The following is an 11,354-nucleotide window of genomic DNA, read 5'->3' on the forward strand; positions in this document are numbered from 1 at the left end:
TTATTAGAGTTATTAGTTATTAGGATAAAAATATAAATATGTTTATACAAATCCACGCTAGTATATTGTCAAGTACTTAAAAATTTGAATTTATATAAAAAATGCTCCAAATAATTAAGTTGTCACAACTTCTTAATTTATTGTATCAAAATCGTAGCTACCTTGCAAGTTGTTTCATTTATACGATCATCACTTATAAAGTTATTATACTAAATTGCACATTCTTGCCAAGTTGTTGCACTAGAAGGCTCATTTTTCAAGTTATTACACCAAATTGCACCCACCTGCTAAGTTGTTGCACCGTGGGTGCAATTTACTCTTCTTTTAATATAACGTGAAGTGGAAAAAGCACATGAATTCAAACACATAAGAGCTATGTTTTTTTTATCACATGAAGATTTTGAAGACAGATAGATATGAAACAAAACGACTTTCCATTAAGCTAAAACTAGATGTTTTCTTTCCTATAGAAATAGAGGAATTGCCACCTCTCCGAAGGAATCAAACTGTTCCACTCCTTTGTCCCAATCCTAATCTGAAACTCCAAACGATTGCACGCCTCCAAAATTTCTTGAAAAAATATTCGTTCCAAATAGCGTAGTGCTCCCTTCGTCCCATAAAAAACCATATAATATTTTCTGATACAATGAATTTGGGCATACCCCTATTGAGATTTACTATACTAGGAAATGGCACATCTCATTTTAAGTTGGTTTTTTATGAAACGGAGAAAGTATGTAGGATTAGGAACCCAAAAGGGTGTGAATGACATCATATTCCTATGTTTAATCAACTTGAAGTTGGTTGCAAACCCTTTCATCAATCAAAAGAGAAAAAAAAAAAGGGAAATTGGGGTGAAAAAACAATTAGGCAAGGAATCCCTCTCCCAAGCCGTAGGATCACCTCTCGCACGAATCACGAGGCGCATCTCTCCAAAGCCTCCGGCTCCACTCCAACTCCTCTCGCCTCCGCGGCTCCGCCCATTTCGCGGGTCGCCGGAGCAGCAGCAGCCGCCGCGCCAGATCTCGAACCTTCTAGAAGCTTCCGCCCGCTTCCACCCATCTCCCCCGAGGGCGCCTGGATCCCGAACCTTCTAGGCGTCGGCGGCCGGGGAAGGCGCGAGGGGAGGCGGACCACGGGATCTGCTTCGAAGCCCCTCGCCTCCTCTGGAACCTTCCGGGCGCGGCGCGGCGGGATGGCGGTGAGTTTCCTTCCTCCGCGCTGCGAGTTACCCGGATCGGCTTAGACGATGCAATTTCTAGGCGAGTTAACCAGGGATTCCTCAAATTGTTGGTGGCTTGCTGCTGCTGGTCTCTTCGACCATTGAACCCGCAGTTCCTGCGAGTTGATGATTTGGTTTTGGTTCCCCTCCTGGGCATGTGTGCTGCAATTAGAACTCAGAAATTTGTAGAGATGGTGGAGGATTGGTGGTATTTGTTCAAGGCAAATCTTAGCTACAGAGCATGCCACTGTTTGACCAGAATGTGTGTTTACCTGTCACGCAAGCTTGGTATTTGTAGCATTTCTGTTCATGTTGCTATCTAGGCGTGTAGAATCCATGAATTCAGTATTATTTGAAAGTCATTTGCTGGCATTCAGGAGAGTTTGAATTTCTTTTTTCTCTTTCTTTTTAAACCATGAATGATGTGTGTTCTCTTATAACCTTTTCACGTTTCATGTCACTAGAGTGCAAAAGTGTCGCACCCCGTTAAATCGGCCTCCGAGGAGTCCAAAGTACTCGTGGTGGAGAATGGGAAGATGGTTGATGTTCAGGACAAGGAAATCACCATGGAAGGCCTCTGTTCCATAAGTTCTTATGACCAGTGGGCACGGATCCCTGTTTCTGGACCGCTTCCGAAACCTCGCTACAAGGTCCTCCTTTTTTTACTTGCATGATCTCTAAATTCCGTCTAGTCTGTTGTGCTGCCATCGTCTTCTCTTGGTGGTTTTGACATGCTGCACTTATCTTCTACAGCATGCAGCTGCTGTGGTTCAGGAAAAGATGTATGTTTTTGGTGGAAATCACAATGGCCGTTACCTTGGTGACATGCAGGTATATTAGTCGGTCATTATACTTAATATGTTTTTTTCTTGTGATGGATTCTTGGTATAAACTTTAAAATAGACTCAAAATTCCTTATTTGCTTATTAATAGAGGTTAATTGTGCAAGTTCCTAACTTTACTCTCGAGCGTTGAGAATGATATGCATCTCAACAATAGTATCTTCCTTTGGTTGAAGGTTCTGGATTTCAAATGTTTATCATGGTCGAAGCTAGAAGCTAAAATACAATCAGAAGAACCTTCAGACTTGACTGGAACAGCTTCGCTTCCTCCTTGTGCTGGTCATGCACTGGTAATCACCAGATACTCTTTATAGTCAAGTTGAGCGGAACTGGATTTTCTCCCAGATAGATATAACTGTGTAGCGTATTTCCTTCTGGCATTTAATCTCCGCAGGTTCCATGGGGAAACAAGATCCTCTGTCTTGCAGGACACACAAGGGAACCTACAGAAAGTCTCAGTGGTTAGCCTAATATTTTGCTCCTTTTTTTCTAATCTTATTTTTTTTGTGCGAGTTATATTTCTTATATAAAATAACATATTTATGTCAGTTAAGGAGTTTGATCCACAAACTTGCACCTGGTCAACCTTGCGCACTTATGGCAGATCACCGGTACCTTTTTTTTAATCTATTTATATTGTCAGAAAGCTTCTAAAGTACTCGCTGCTTTTTTTTTTTTTGTCTAAGAATATGTGGCGGTAATCTTCCTTTTGCTTTAGAGCTCATGCGGTGGCCAATCAGTGACTCTTGTTGGAGGCACATTAGTAGTGTTTGGAGGTGAAGGTGATGGGAGATCCCTTCTGAATGACCTGCACGTTCTTGATCTCGAGACCATGACTTGGGATGAATTTGAGACCACGTAAGTTTTGTGATTGAAGCATGTTTTTCAGTTGTTGTAAAGTGAACAAATGACAATATATTTTTTTAAAAAAAAAAGTGATCAAAATGTTTATGGTCCTTAATATTAGGATTCTGCTGAATGACCTGAATTTTGTAACTCGTGTGAAAATGCTATTGCAGGCGTACTCCACAAGTTATATATTTTTAGGCATTAATTATGAAATCATTCTTCTAGTAAATTCATTACCAAGTTCCTTGAGGTGCAGAGCTGATATCTGACTATTTTAAACTGTACTGTAATTTTCCAGAGGCACACCCCCTTCTCCAAGGTCAGAGCATGCTGCTGCGTGCTATGCTGATCGTTATCTCTTGATATTTGGCGGGGGTTCTCATTCTACATGTTTCAGTGATCTACATCTCCTTGACATGCAGACGGTGAGAATTGAATCTTTTCTTTAGAGCTGGTATTCACTACTTTAGGAAGTCCAAATAAATGGTTATCTGCTAATTGCAGATGGAATGGTCAAGACCAGAACATCAGGGTATTACTCCCGAACCAAGAGCAGGGCATGCAGGTGTTACGGTTGGTGAGAACTGGTTTATTACTGGAGGTGGTAATAACAAGAAAGGTAAGGATGAAAATCCAGCACCTACCTTATACTACGATTATGACTTCCAAAACAATTGAGCTTATTCAATTTCCATGGTTTTATCACCCTTGAGTGTAGCTCCTTATCCATTTACAGATGATATATTTGTTATATCTTTTCTTGATAGTTTTTGAGCTTTTCTTTAGAAAAAGAAAAGTAGCTCACGAAACAGTTTTCGCTCACATGTGCTTAATCGGCTAATCATGATGCACTGCAGGTGTCCCAGAAACACTTGTACTTAACATGTCAACATTTGTATGGTCAGTCGTTACTGGTCTTGAAGGCCGTGCACCCCCAACAAGTGAGGTGAGCTCTTTATGTAACTGGGTTCTCCTAGTAAATAAATGGGAGCATCATCTTTGTTCTGCATATTTACTCTGAATCATCTGATAGTTTGGGTGAAAAGTTTTGTTGGATCTTGTATTCAAACATTGAAGTTCATATTATTCTAACCAATGACATATTTGTAACCCTTGTTAATTGCATTTCTTTCATGTTATGCTCCCATGCTGTTGGTGATATTGAAATGCTGTTGTACATCAGGGCTCAAGTTTAGTGCTGCACAAAGTTAATGGTGAAGATTTTCTGGTGTCATTTGGAGGATACAGTGGACGTTACAGTAATGAGGCACGTCTATTTCATCAGTTTAGTTCTCCTGATGCATATCCTTGTATTCTGCTGAATAGTTCTTTGGTATAGATTTATGCTCTCAAGTCAAGTCGAAAGTCCGGTGTGCCATCTGGGCAACTAAATGAACCTGAAACAAATGGATTGGCCTCTGTGGCAGAAAATTCTAGCAGAGGGGTCATATTTGAAATTGAAGAACTTCAAGATGAAAAGGTAATGGTAGGGTGCAGAACTTCAGTTTTTTTTCCAAATATTTTTAGAAGCATGACTACTTGAAACTTGTTTAAGACATCGAAAGTCCCTAGTGCATATGTTTTGATTATTGTTTTTTTTGTTTTTATATTCATAGAAAATACTAAAAATATAACTAATTGACTACTGACGTCATTTTCATCTCAAATCTTAATCAGTTAATATTCCAAGGCTTGAGTGCACACATCCTAAAATGACGTCCGTTTAAGAATGGAGGGAATAACTCCCAAGACCTGTTCATGCACAACTTATGTGTTCTTAATCACTCAGACTTATATGTTCTTAATCTTTCAGACTATTAAGAGGGCAGATACAAGCAAAACTTTGTTGCAAGCAGTTAAGGGTGAGAAGAGTCATATAGAAGAAAAACTTAACCAGGAAGAGCTGCAGAGTTCCAGACTGAAGCAGGAATTAGCTAACGTGGAGACAAAAAATGTGGAACTTACCAAGGCAAGCTGAATTGTTTTTATAGAATTGTGCAGGAAATGTGATGCTTTTTTCTTTCATTTTACTATCAGAAGTTATGTCTCTACCTATTTCTTATGCATGGGCTACAATTTTCCATTTAAGTTCATTTGATATTTAAGGCTCAATTGTATGCAATTCAGAAAAATATTTATCAAAGCAATGTATGATGTACCTCAGTGAAATTTGTTGCTCTAGGCTGCTATTTCAGTTGTGTTTATCAAGATTCTGTCATTGAGTGCATTCAATGTTGAAACCTCAATGTGCTAAACTTCACAGCATATCACTTTGGAAATACTAGAATATAGATCGAATAGAAGATACTACCTCTGCTAGTGTAGGTGCTCTCTGCGGAGGAAGAAACATGCTTTAGTCTCTATGCTATCAAGTTTAATTGCTGTGCTCTCTGTTATGCAGGAACTTGACTTAGTCCGCAATCAACTTTCTGCTGAAGAAGCAAGGGCGTCGCAACTTGAGGTAGGTAAAAAGAATTTAGGGAATGAACACATGTTCAAGCATTCAGTGAATTGTTCAGATCAGAAAATAGGGTTTGATTTTACATCTATACTCATTTTCTTATGAAAAGCTATGAATGGTGTGCAACAACTTAGGGTGGATTCAGCATTATTGTTCCTTGAAGACACGTTTTCTTAATGATAAAAGGAAAACAAACACCTTTTGCATGGATTGGAACAAAGCTCATTGACAAATTAAATCGGAAACCAGCTTAACATGCGGCCTAACCAGAAACGAGAAAGGCAAACTGTTTATCCCTGTACATAATTGGAACCTGTACTTGCCATTTAGCTTATCTAGCTAGTACCTTTATTTTTTTAAAAAAAATGGTACACAATAAATTAAAAAGTGACATACTTTTTTTACTATTTTATTTATGTCCATGGGCTGATTCTGTTGTTTTCAGATAACATTGTTCATTTACACCCTTTACGTTGCAGCCTTGAAATGTCATAGTTTAACCTTTCACGTCCTACTACTCCCATGGGGATATAGATGCAACGATAAGAATCTTTTGTTTCCAAATGCCAGAACGAAATTTCGGATCTTCAACAAAGGCTGCAGAAGATGGAGACCCTGGAAAAGGAGTCCGAATCGCTTCGGCTTGAAAAGGATGCAGAGTCCGACGATTCATCTTCAGGCAGCAACCAGCGGCCTGCTGATAAGGGCTTCTGGAGGTGGAATGGATAAAAATTCATCGATACAGGTAGTAGCATACTAGCATTGGATGTATGGAGGATATTTCCTGCAGAGTTGCACATTCTTTCAATTTTTGCCCATTTCTTTTTTCCCCTGGAGAGCCCAGTATTCACAAGTAGATCAAATATCGAAAAATGTTTACTCACAGAGAAACAGGATGATAGCAAATCGCGGTTCCATCAAGAGAACTGATCAACCATGAGAAGAATTTAATAAAGTTTACAGGTGGTTCTATTTTTTTCACCTCAAGAATTTTCGCTTTTTATGTTCGTTTGCTGTTTCTGGTTTGGTTATGACGTTAGGAAAATAGTGTTTTGCTCCATATCCTTAGGTTTCAACTCACTACAGGGTTTTGACCTCTGATATTCGGAAATACGTCAGCCTCGATGAGTTGAAGTCGCTTGTCTTCTAGAGGCTTTATTATGCGAAGCCATTGACAAAAAAAAAAAAAATGAAGGCCCGTCTTGTTTGAGCTGTACTCCAAGCTGCAACCAATTTAATTTTAGAAGTTATTTAGGGAATTTTGATCGCTCGGTCTTGCCTTTTGGACTCTGTCCATAACAGAAGTAGTGAAGTACAAAAGTTTTATCCAAAAATTATTTATTATTTTTTACTGTTTTGATCACGTTTCTTCGGCTGGGGGGAAAATGCCTTTCAAAGCATGCACTATTAAGAGTAGTAGTAAATTCAGTTTCTCAAAAAAAAAGAGAAAGAAAAGAGATATATATATAGAGAGAGAGAGTAGCAAGTTCAGACGACAAAGCTGTTTGTTTCTTGATTGTTCTGATTAAGCTCAAAACTGTTGTAACATTTCTGATTCAATACAAAAAGACGTTGGTTCTATATTGATGGAGCAGGCTTTAAGATAAATAAATTTATCCTCAACTGATTTGCAAAATCAAGCGTGCCACCAAATATTACGAGTGGCCAGCCTACAAATATAAGTCATGAAACACACGAATGCTGCTTCCAAATTCTAGAGATCACTTCGGACATCTTATCCAGCTAGTAGCAAATATCTCCAGGCAGTTTTTGACATCAGACTCAGCCAAACATATTGGGAAGAGGTCTCGCCGCCATAAATACATCGACCATCTGCACAAACATGAAATCAATTAAATTATGCAAGAAATTTATATTGCTGGCAATGCTACATGTTTTAAGAATTTCATTAAGCGCATATTCCAGTGTTATCTGTATCACGGCATTTCTTTGATATGCTTGGGTGCATCTGTGCGTACGGAAAAATGTACTTCAAAATATAAAGAAGTGCGCAAGATTGCATAGAGTTGTGTACCTCCTCGGTCACTAGTGCTCTAGCTCTTTGATGTCTCGCAACCAGTTCGGATAGAACTGCAACAAGGCGCTGCTTCACTTCACCCGTCAGCATCCTTCCTTCCTTGTACTCCTGATGAGTTTCAGAAATGTTAGCGGAAATCAGTTGAAGAAAACATGTTAAAGAAACACATCAGGCAAATTAGCTCTACGCCTCTACATATATAGCATAATTTGTATTACCTTCTTTATGTGCTCGAGCTCATTGTCATCTTCAAGGAAGAAGTTCAGGTACTTGATTGGAACATCCACCTGAACATCACAATCACAACTGACATTGATTTAAGGAGAAAAATAAAATACTTTTTTCTGAATCTAAAAATACAAATACAGAACTTGAGCATTGCACATGCGTTAAAGTAATGAAAGTGCCTAAAAAGGTAAAATTTTTGCATGTGTTAGTGTTTGGGGGAAAAATATTGATGGCTTCAATAAATGACAAAAGTACAAACGAAAAGGAAAGGTCCTGAATGTATGAACTGTGAATTAGCATTCTTCCTATATTCAAATTATTTTTCTTTAATTTACATGTTGCATTTCAAACAAATATATGTCAACAGTGCATAACTCAGGTAATCGGGGGAAAGCATACTTTACTAAGTACACACGTTTCACAATTAACAATAAGTTCAATATAACAAGAAAATGACTTACATCAAGGTTAGCTCCAAGTTTTCTATGGAGCTCAATTGAGTCCCGGCCACCTGAGAACGCATATTTGTTCACCTGGAAAAAATGGTAAAATAAATGACAGGCCCATGAAAAGCAGAACCATAAGGCTACAGGACGCTTGACTTAATTGAAGACCAAAATTTGAATGGCCTCAGGTAAAATATAAAATTGCAGTAGTTTTCCACTAAAATACAATGCTTAAAGCAAACCTTTGTCTTTATTTCTTTAGCACTATCTGTCACATATATTGCAGAATTTGGATCACTGGCCGACATTTTTGTGTTCTCCCCCTGTAAATGGAAATAAGCAGCTCACATAAATCAATGTCCCAAATATTATGCTATCTAAAATAGGAAATAAGAAAAATAAATGCTGAGCAATGGACATGAGCGATGAACTTGGCGAATGAAGATGCAATCTTATCAGACATAGATAAATGCAATATAAGAAAATAGCAAGTTACTAATTAACCAGGAGCTGTCAAACAGCACAGGAAAATTAAGTGGAATTTCACTTAAAAAATCGTGATTAATTGCGATTGCCTTTTTTTTAACTTTACTAGTAATAATGATTCTAGTGACAAAACTTGCAAGAAAAATAGATAACCCGTCCTTTCAACTGAAATTTCGTATGTAAACAATCGCTTTGCTATCATTGAAGGACTAACTTCAGATTGAGGTACTGAGCATGAGCTCTGTATTATGCCTCCATTGTTGAATTCCTTTTCTATGCTCATTTTACACTTCTATACAGTGAAGATATTAAGCTATAAACCCATGGTCCTAAAAAAACGTACCTGAAGAGCAGGGAAAAATCTCGATTCAATTAATGATGGTTTCTGGTAACCAATTCTTGGAGCAACGTCCCGGGTCATCCTGAAATAAGGATCCTGGAAGAACAAATCCAATGAGCAACTCAAATCCAATGAGCAACTCAAACTTGCATAACAGAACATGAACATCTACAATAGCTACCTAAAATTAAAGAAATTACAAGAATAAATGTATCATGGTCTGATTGATGTGTTCCTAGACGAAATGGCATGATAGCAGCATGGAAAGGCAGCCAAACCACAAATTCACAGGGAGAAATGGAATCAGGGAGCCCAGATATGTTTATACCTGGTCTATTGCACATGGGATTAAGCACCGTAGTTGGTCATTCCCAGAGAAGAGATGTGGAAATGAAGAAGGGAATGATGGAACCGCTTGCACAGGAGGAAAGCTGACTTTTCCTATATGATCCTCTGGGGTGAATCCAAATATTCCAACAACCTGTCGTTCAAGAGTAAACAATATCAGCAAAAGACAATGGTTGGATGCAAACAAGCAAGTAACCAAGCGATCCACTGCCCAAAATATTGCTAGACTAACTTAAACTGCTCACCTTATTATATGTCACACATCTGGCAACTTTAACCATGTTTTCATAAAAAGCACTGTAAGAAAATGACAGAGGATTACTTTTCTATAGAATAAATAAATCTCAAGAATTACTTGCTTAGCAGAAGAACAGTCATTAAATTAGTCATAAATGAAAGATAAATCAAGACTACAGTTAAGAAGAACCTTACCCTCCAACATAATTAAAATCAGAGAAAATGAAAGTCCTTTCGACATCAAATCCACAAGCAATGATATCTTTTGCATTTTCACGGGCAAGCCTTTTAGTTTCCTCAACAGTCAAATTCTTCCATAAGAACTTCTCATCATCAGTTAGCTGTATTACTAGGGGCACCTTGAAAGCATCCTGCAGATATCTGAAAAGGGATACTGACAGTTAATCGACGTTGTCCAAGCATTCTCACAATTATAAATTAGAATTAAGCCAACAATGTAAAGGTTCATCAAACAAGATATTGCAACAAAGTTTGGAAGCTACATTCAGACTAGAAAGCATAGGAAACATTACACAAAGCAGCATATCTATGTTATATTGTTTCCGTGCAAGATGTAAAAGCATGTCTTGTTTTAAAAAAATGTTTAAATACCGAATTTTCTTTCATGCAAGGAACATGGTAAGATGAAATGTTCCGGGGTAACATTCATCACACCCGACCTTTCAACTGGTCCGGTAATCTATTGCATCGCTCTGCTGATTCACCACATAAACTACAATAAGCATATGAAAGGTTCTACCAACACTGAAAATAGGTAAAGTTCACTAGGTCATCCCAGCAAATAACACATAAAAGGTTTGTGCACATCACCAACAAACGCATTATCCAAGATTCGGCTGCTCTAGCCAAACATACAACTACTCCCTCTCAATACTGCCGCGGCATTGCCCAGTTATTTATACAACAACACGAGTGAATCAAGAACATTGCAGGGGACAGCGAGTATTGCAGATTGGAACAATCGCGCTTACTTGGTGAACATGAAGGGGATGAGATGGCCGAGGTGCAGCGCCTCCGACGAGGGCCCCCTCCCCGTGTAGAGGTAGAACTTCTCCCCCTTCTCGTACAAATCCAGTATCTCGTTCAAATCCCTGCACACACACACAGAGTGAGGGCGAGCAAGCAAACCAAAATCCAGTACTTAGAATCGGGAAACAAGCATTAAGCTAGGGTTTGGAGGGCGGCGGCGGGCGCACGCACCGGTGGGCGAAGAAGAGGCCGCGGCGGAGGAAGCGGTGAGGGGGGCGGGCGGTGAGGCGGGCGACGCGGGCGACGAGCGCGTCGTCGAGGCGCTGGCAGCCGAACTGGTCGACGAGCTTGTCGTAGTCGATCCCGCCTTTCCCCGCCGACACCTCCCACGGGTTCACCACCTGCTCCTCCTCCTCCCCCTCCTCGTTCGTGGCATCCACCTCGGTCACGGCCTCCGCTGCCGCTGCCATGGCGGGATCTCACGCCTCCGGTCGCCGGGGACGCTGCGGCGGCGGCGGCGGCGGCGAGGAGGAGGGGATTGGAGAGGGTGGGAGATAAACCTCGTGCTCTGGCTGACGTGTGGGGCCCGCTGGTCAGAGGCGAGGGCTTTGATGGTGGTGTTTCTTGCTACGCGGGTTCGGGTTTGGGTCTCGTTTTGTAACGGGCCGGAAGGATAGTGAATTCTTCACAATTTTGGCAAAATTCAGGGGATTGTAGCCAAAATAATTTTTGGTAATGATAAAATTTTGGTAAGTTAACAGTATACTAAAATTGGATTTCTTAGTGTCTGTTCAGATTATAGCCAGAATAAACCTTACCAAAATTTTAGTATGTATTTACCAAAATTTGGTAAGAAACTAAATAAAT

The 11,354-nt window shown here is 39.6% G+C and overlaps 2 protein-coding genes across 2 annotated transcripts; one reads left to right on the forward strand and one right to left on the reverse strand.

The window, feature by feature from the left end:
- Positions 1 to 964: 964 nt before the first annotated feature.
- On the forward strand, positions 965 to 6,355 carry LOC4352434 (acyl-CoA-binding domain-containing protein 6-like). Its single transcript, XM_015764759.3, has 15 exons — positions 965 to 1,201; positions 1,687 to 1,872; positions 1,976 to 2,053; positions 2,241 to 2,354; positions 2,459 to 2,525; positions 2,614 to 2,675; positions 2,783 to 2,922; positions 3,212 to 3,338; positions 3,418 to 3,532; positions 3,771 to 3,859; positions 4,097 to 4,180; positions 4,253 to 4,393; positions 4,727 to 4,882; positions 5,315 to 5,374; positions 5,945 to 6,355. Exons 1-15 carry the CDS (start codon positions 1,196 to 1,198, stop codon positions 6,101 to 6,103), a joined length of 1,584 nt encoding a protein of 527 aa, XP_015620245.1. The 5' UTR covers positions 965 to 1,195; the 3' UTR covers positions 6,104 to 6,355.
- A 506-nt stretch (positions 6,356 to 6,861) lies between these two features.
- On the reverse strand, positions 6,862 to 11,068 carry LOC4352435 (tryptophan--tRNA ligase, cytoplasmic). Its single transcript, XM_015764760.2, has 11 exons — positions 10,719 to 11,068; positions 10,490 to 10,609; positions 9,693 to 9,878; positions 9,506 to 9,557; positions 9,241 to 9,393; positions 8,916 to 9,008; positions 8,329 to 8,409; positions 8,102 to 8,173; positions 7,631 to 7,699; positions 7,410 to 7,520; positions 6,862 to 7,207 (listed from the first exon to the last, which is right to left on the reverse strand). Exons 1-11 carry the CDS (start codon positions 10,955 to 10,957, stop codon positions 7,157 to 7,159), a joined length of 1,227 nt encoding a protein of 408 aa, XP_015620246.1. The 5' UTR covers positions 10,958 to 11,068; the 3' UTR covers positions 6,862 to 7,156.
- Positions 11,069 to 11,354: the final 286 nt, after the last annotated feature.

The sequence above is a fragment of the Oryza sativa genome, chromosome 12, assembly GCF_034140825.1.
Source record: "Oryza sativa Japonica Group chromosome 12, ASM3414082v1".
Lineage (NCBI taxonomy): Eukaryota > Viridiplantae > Streptophyta > Magnoliopsida > Poales > Poaceae > Oryza > Oryza sativa.

Bases quoted from the DNA above. Each gene is read 5' to 3' on its own strand.
- LOC4352434 (XM_015764759.3), top strand. The intron at 3,860-4,096 runs GTGAGCTCTTTA...GTTGTACATCAG, and splicing joins GTGCACCCCCAACAAGTGAG to GGCTCAAGTTTAGTGCTGCA. The intron at 4,883-5,314 runs GCAAGCTGAATT...TCTGTTATGCAG, and splicing joins AAAATGTGGAACTTACCAAG to GAACTTGACTTAGTCCGCAA.
- LOC4352435 (XM_015764760.2), bottom strand. From the start codon at position 10,957: ATGGCAGCGGCAGCGGAGGCCGTGACCGAGGTGGATGCCACGAACGAG. The intron at 10,610-10,718 runs GTGCGTGCGCCC...GTGTGTGTGCAG, and splicing joins GGCCTCTTCTTCGCCCACCG to GGATTTGAACGAGATACTGG. The intron at 7,700-8,101 runs GTAAGTCATTTT...TGTGATGTTCAG, and splicing joins AACTTGGAGCTAACCTTGAT to GTGGATGTTCCAATCAAGTA.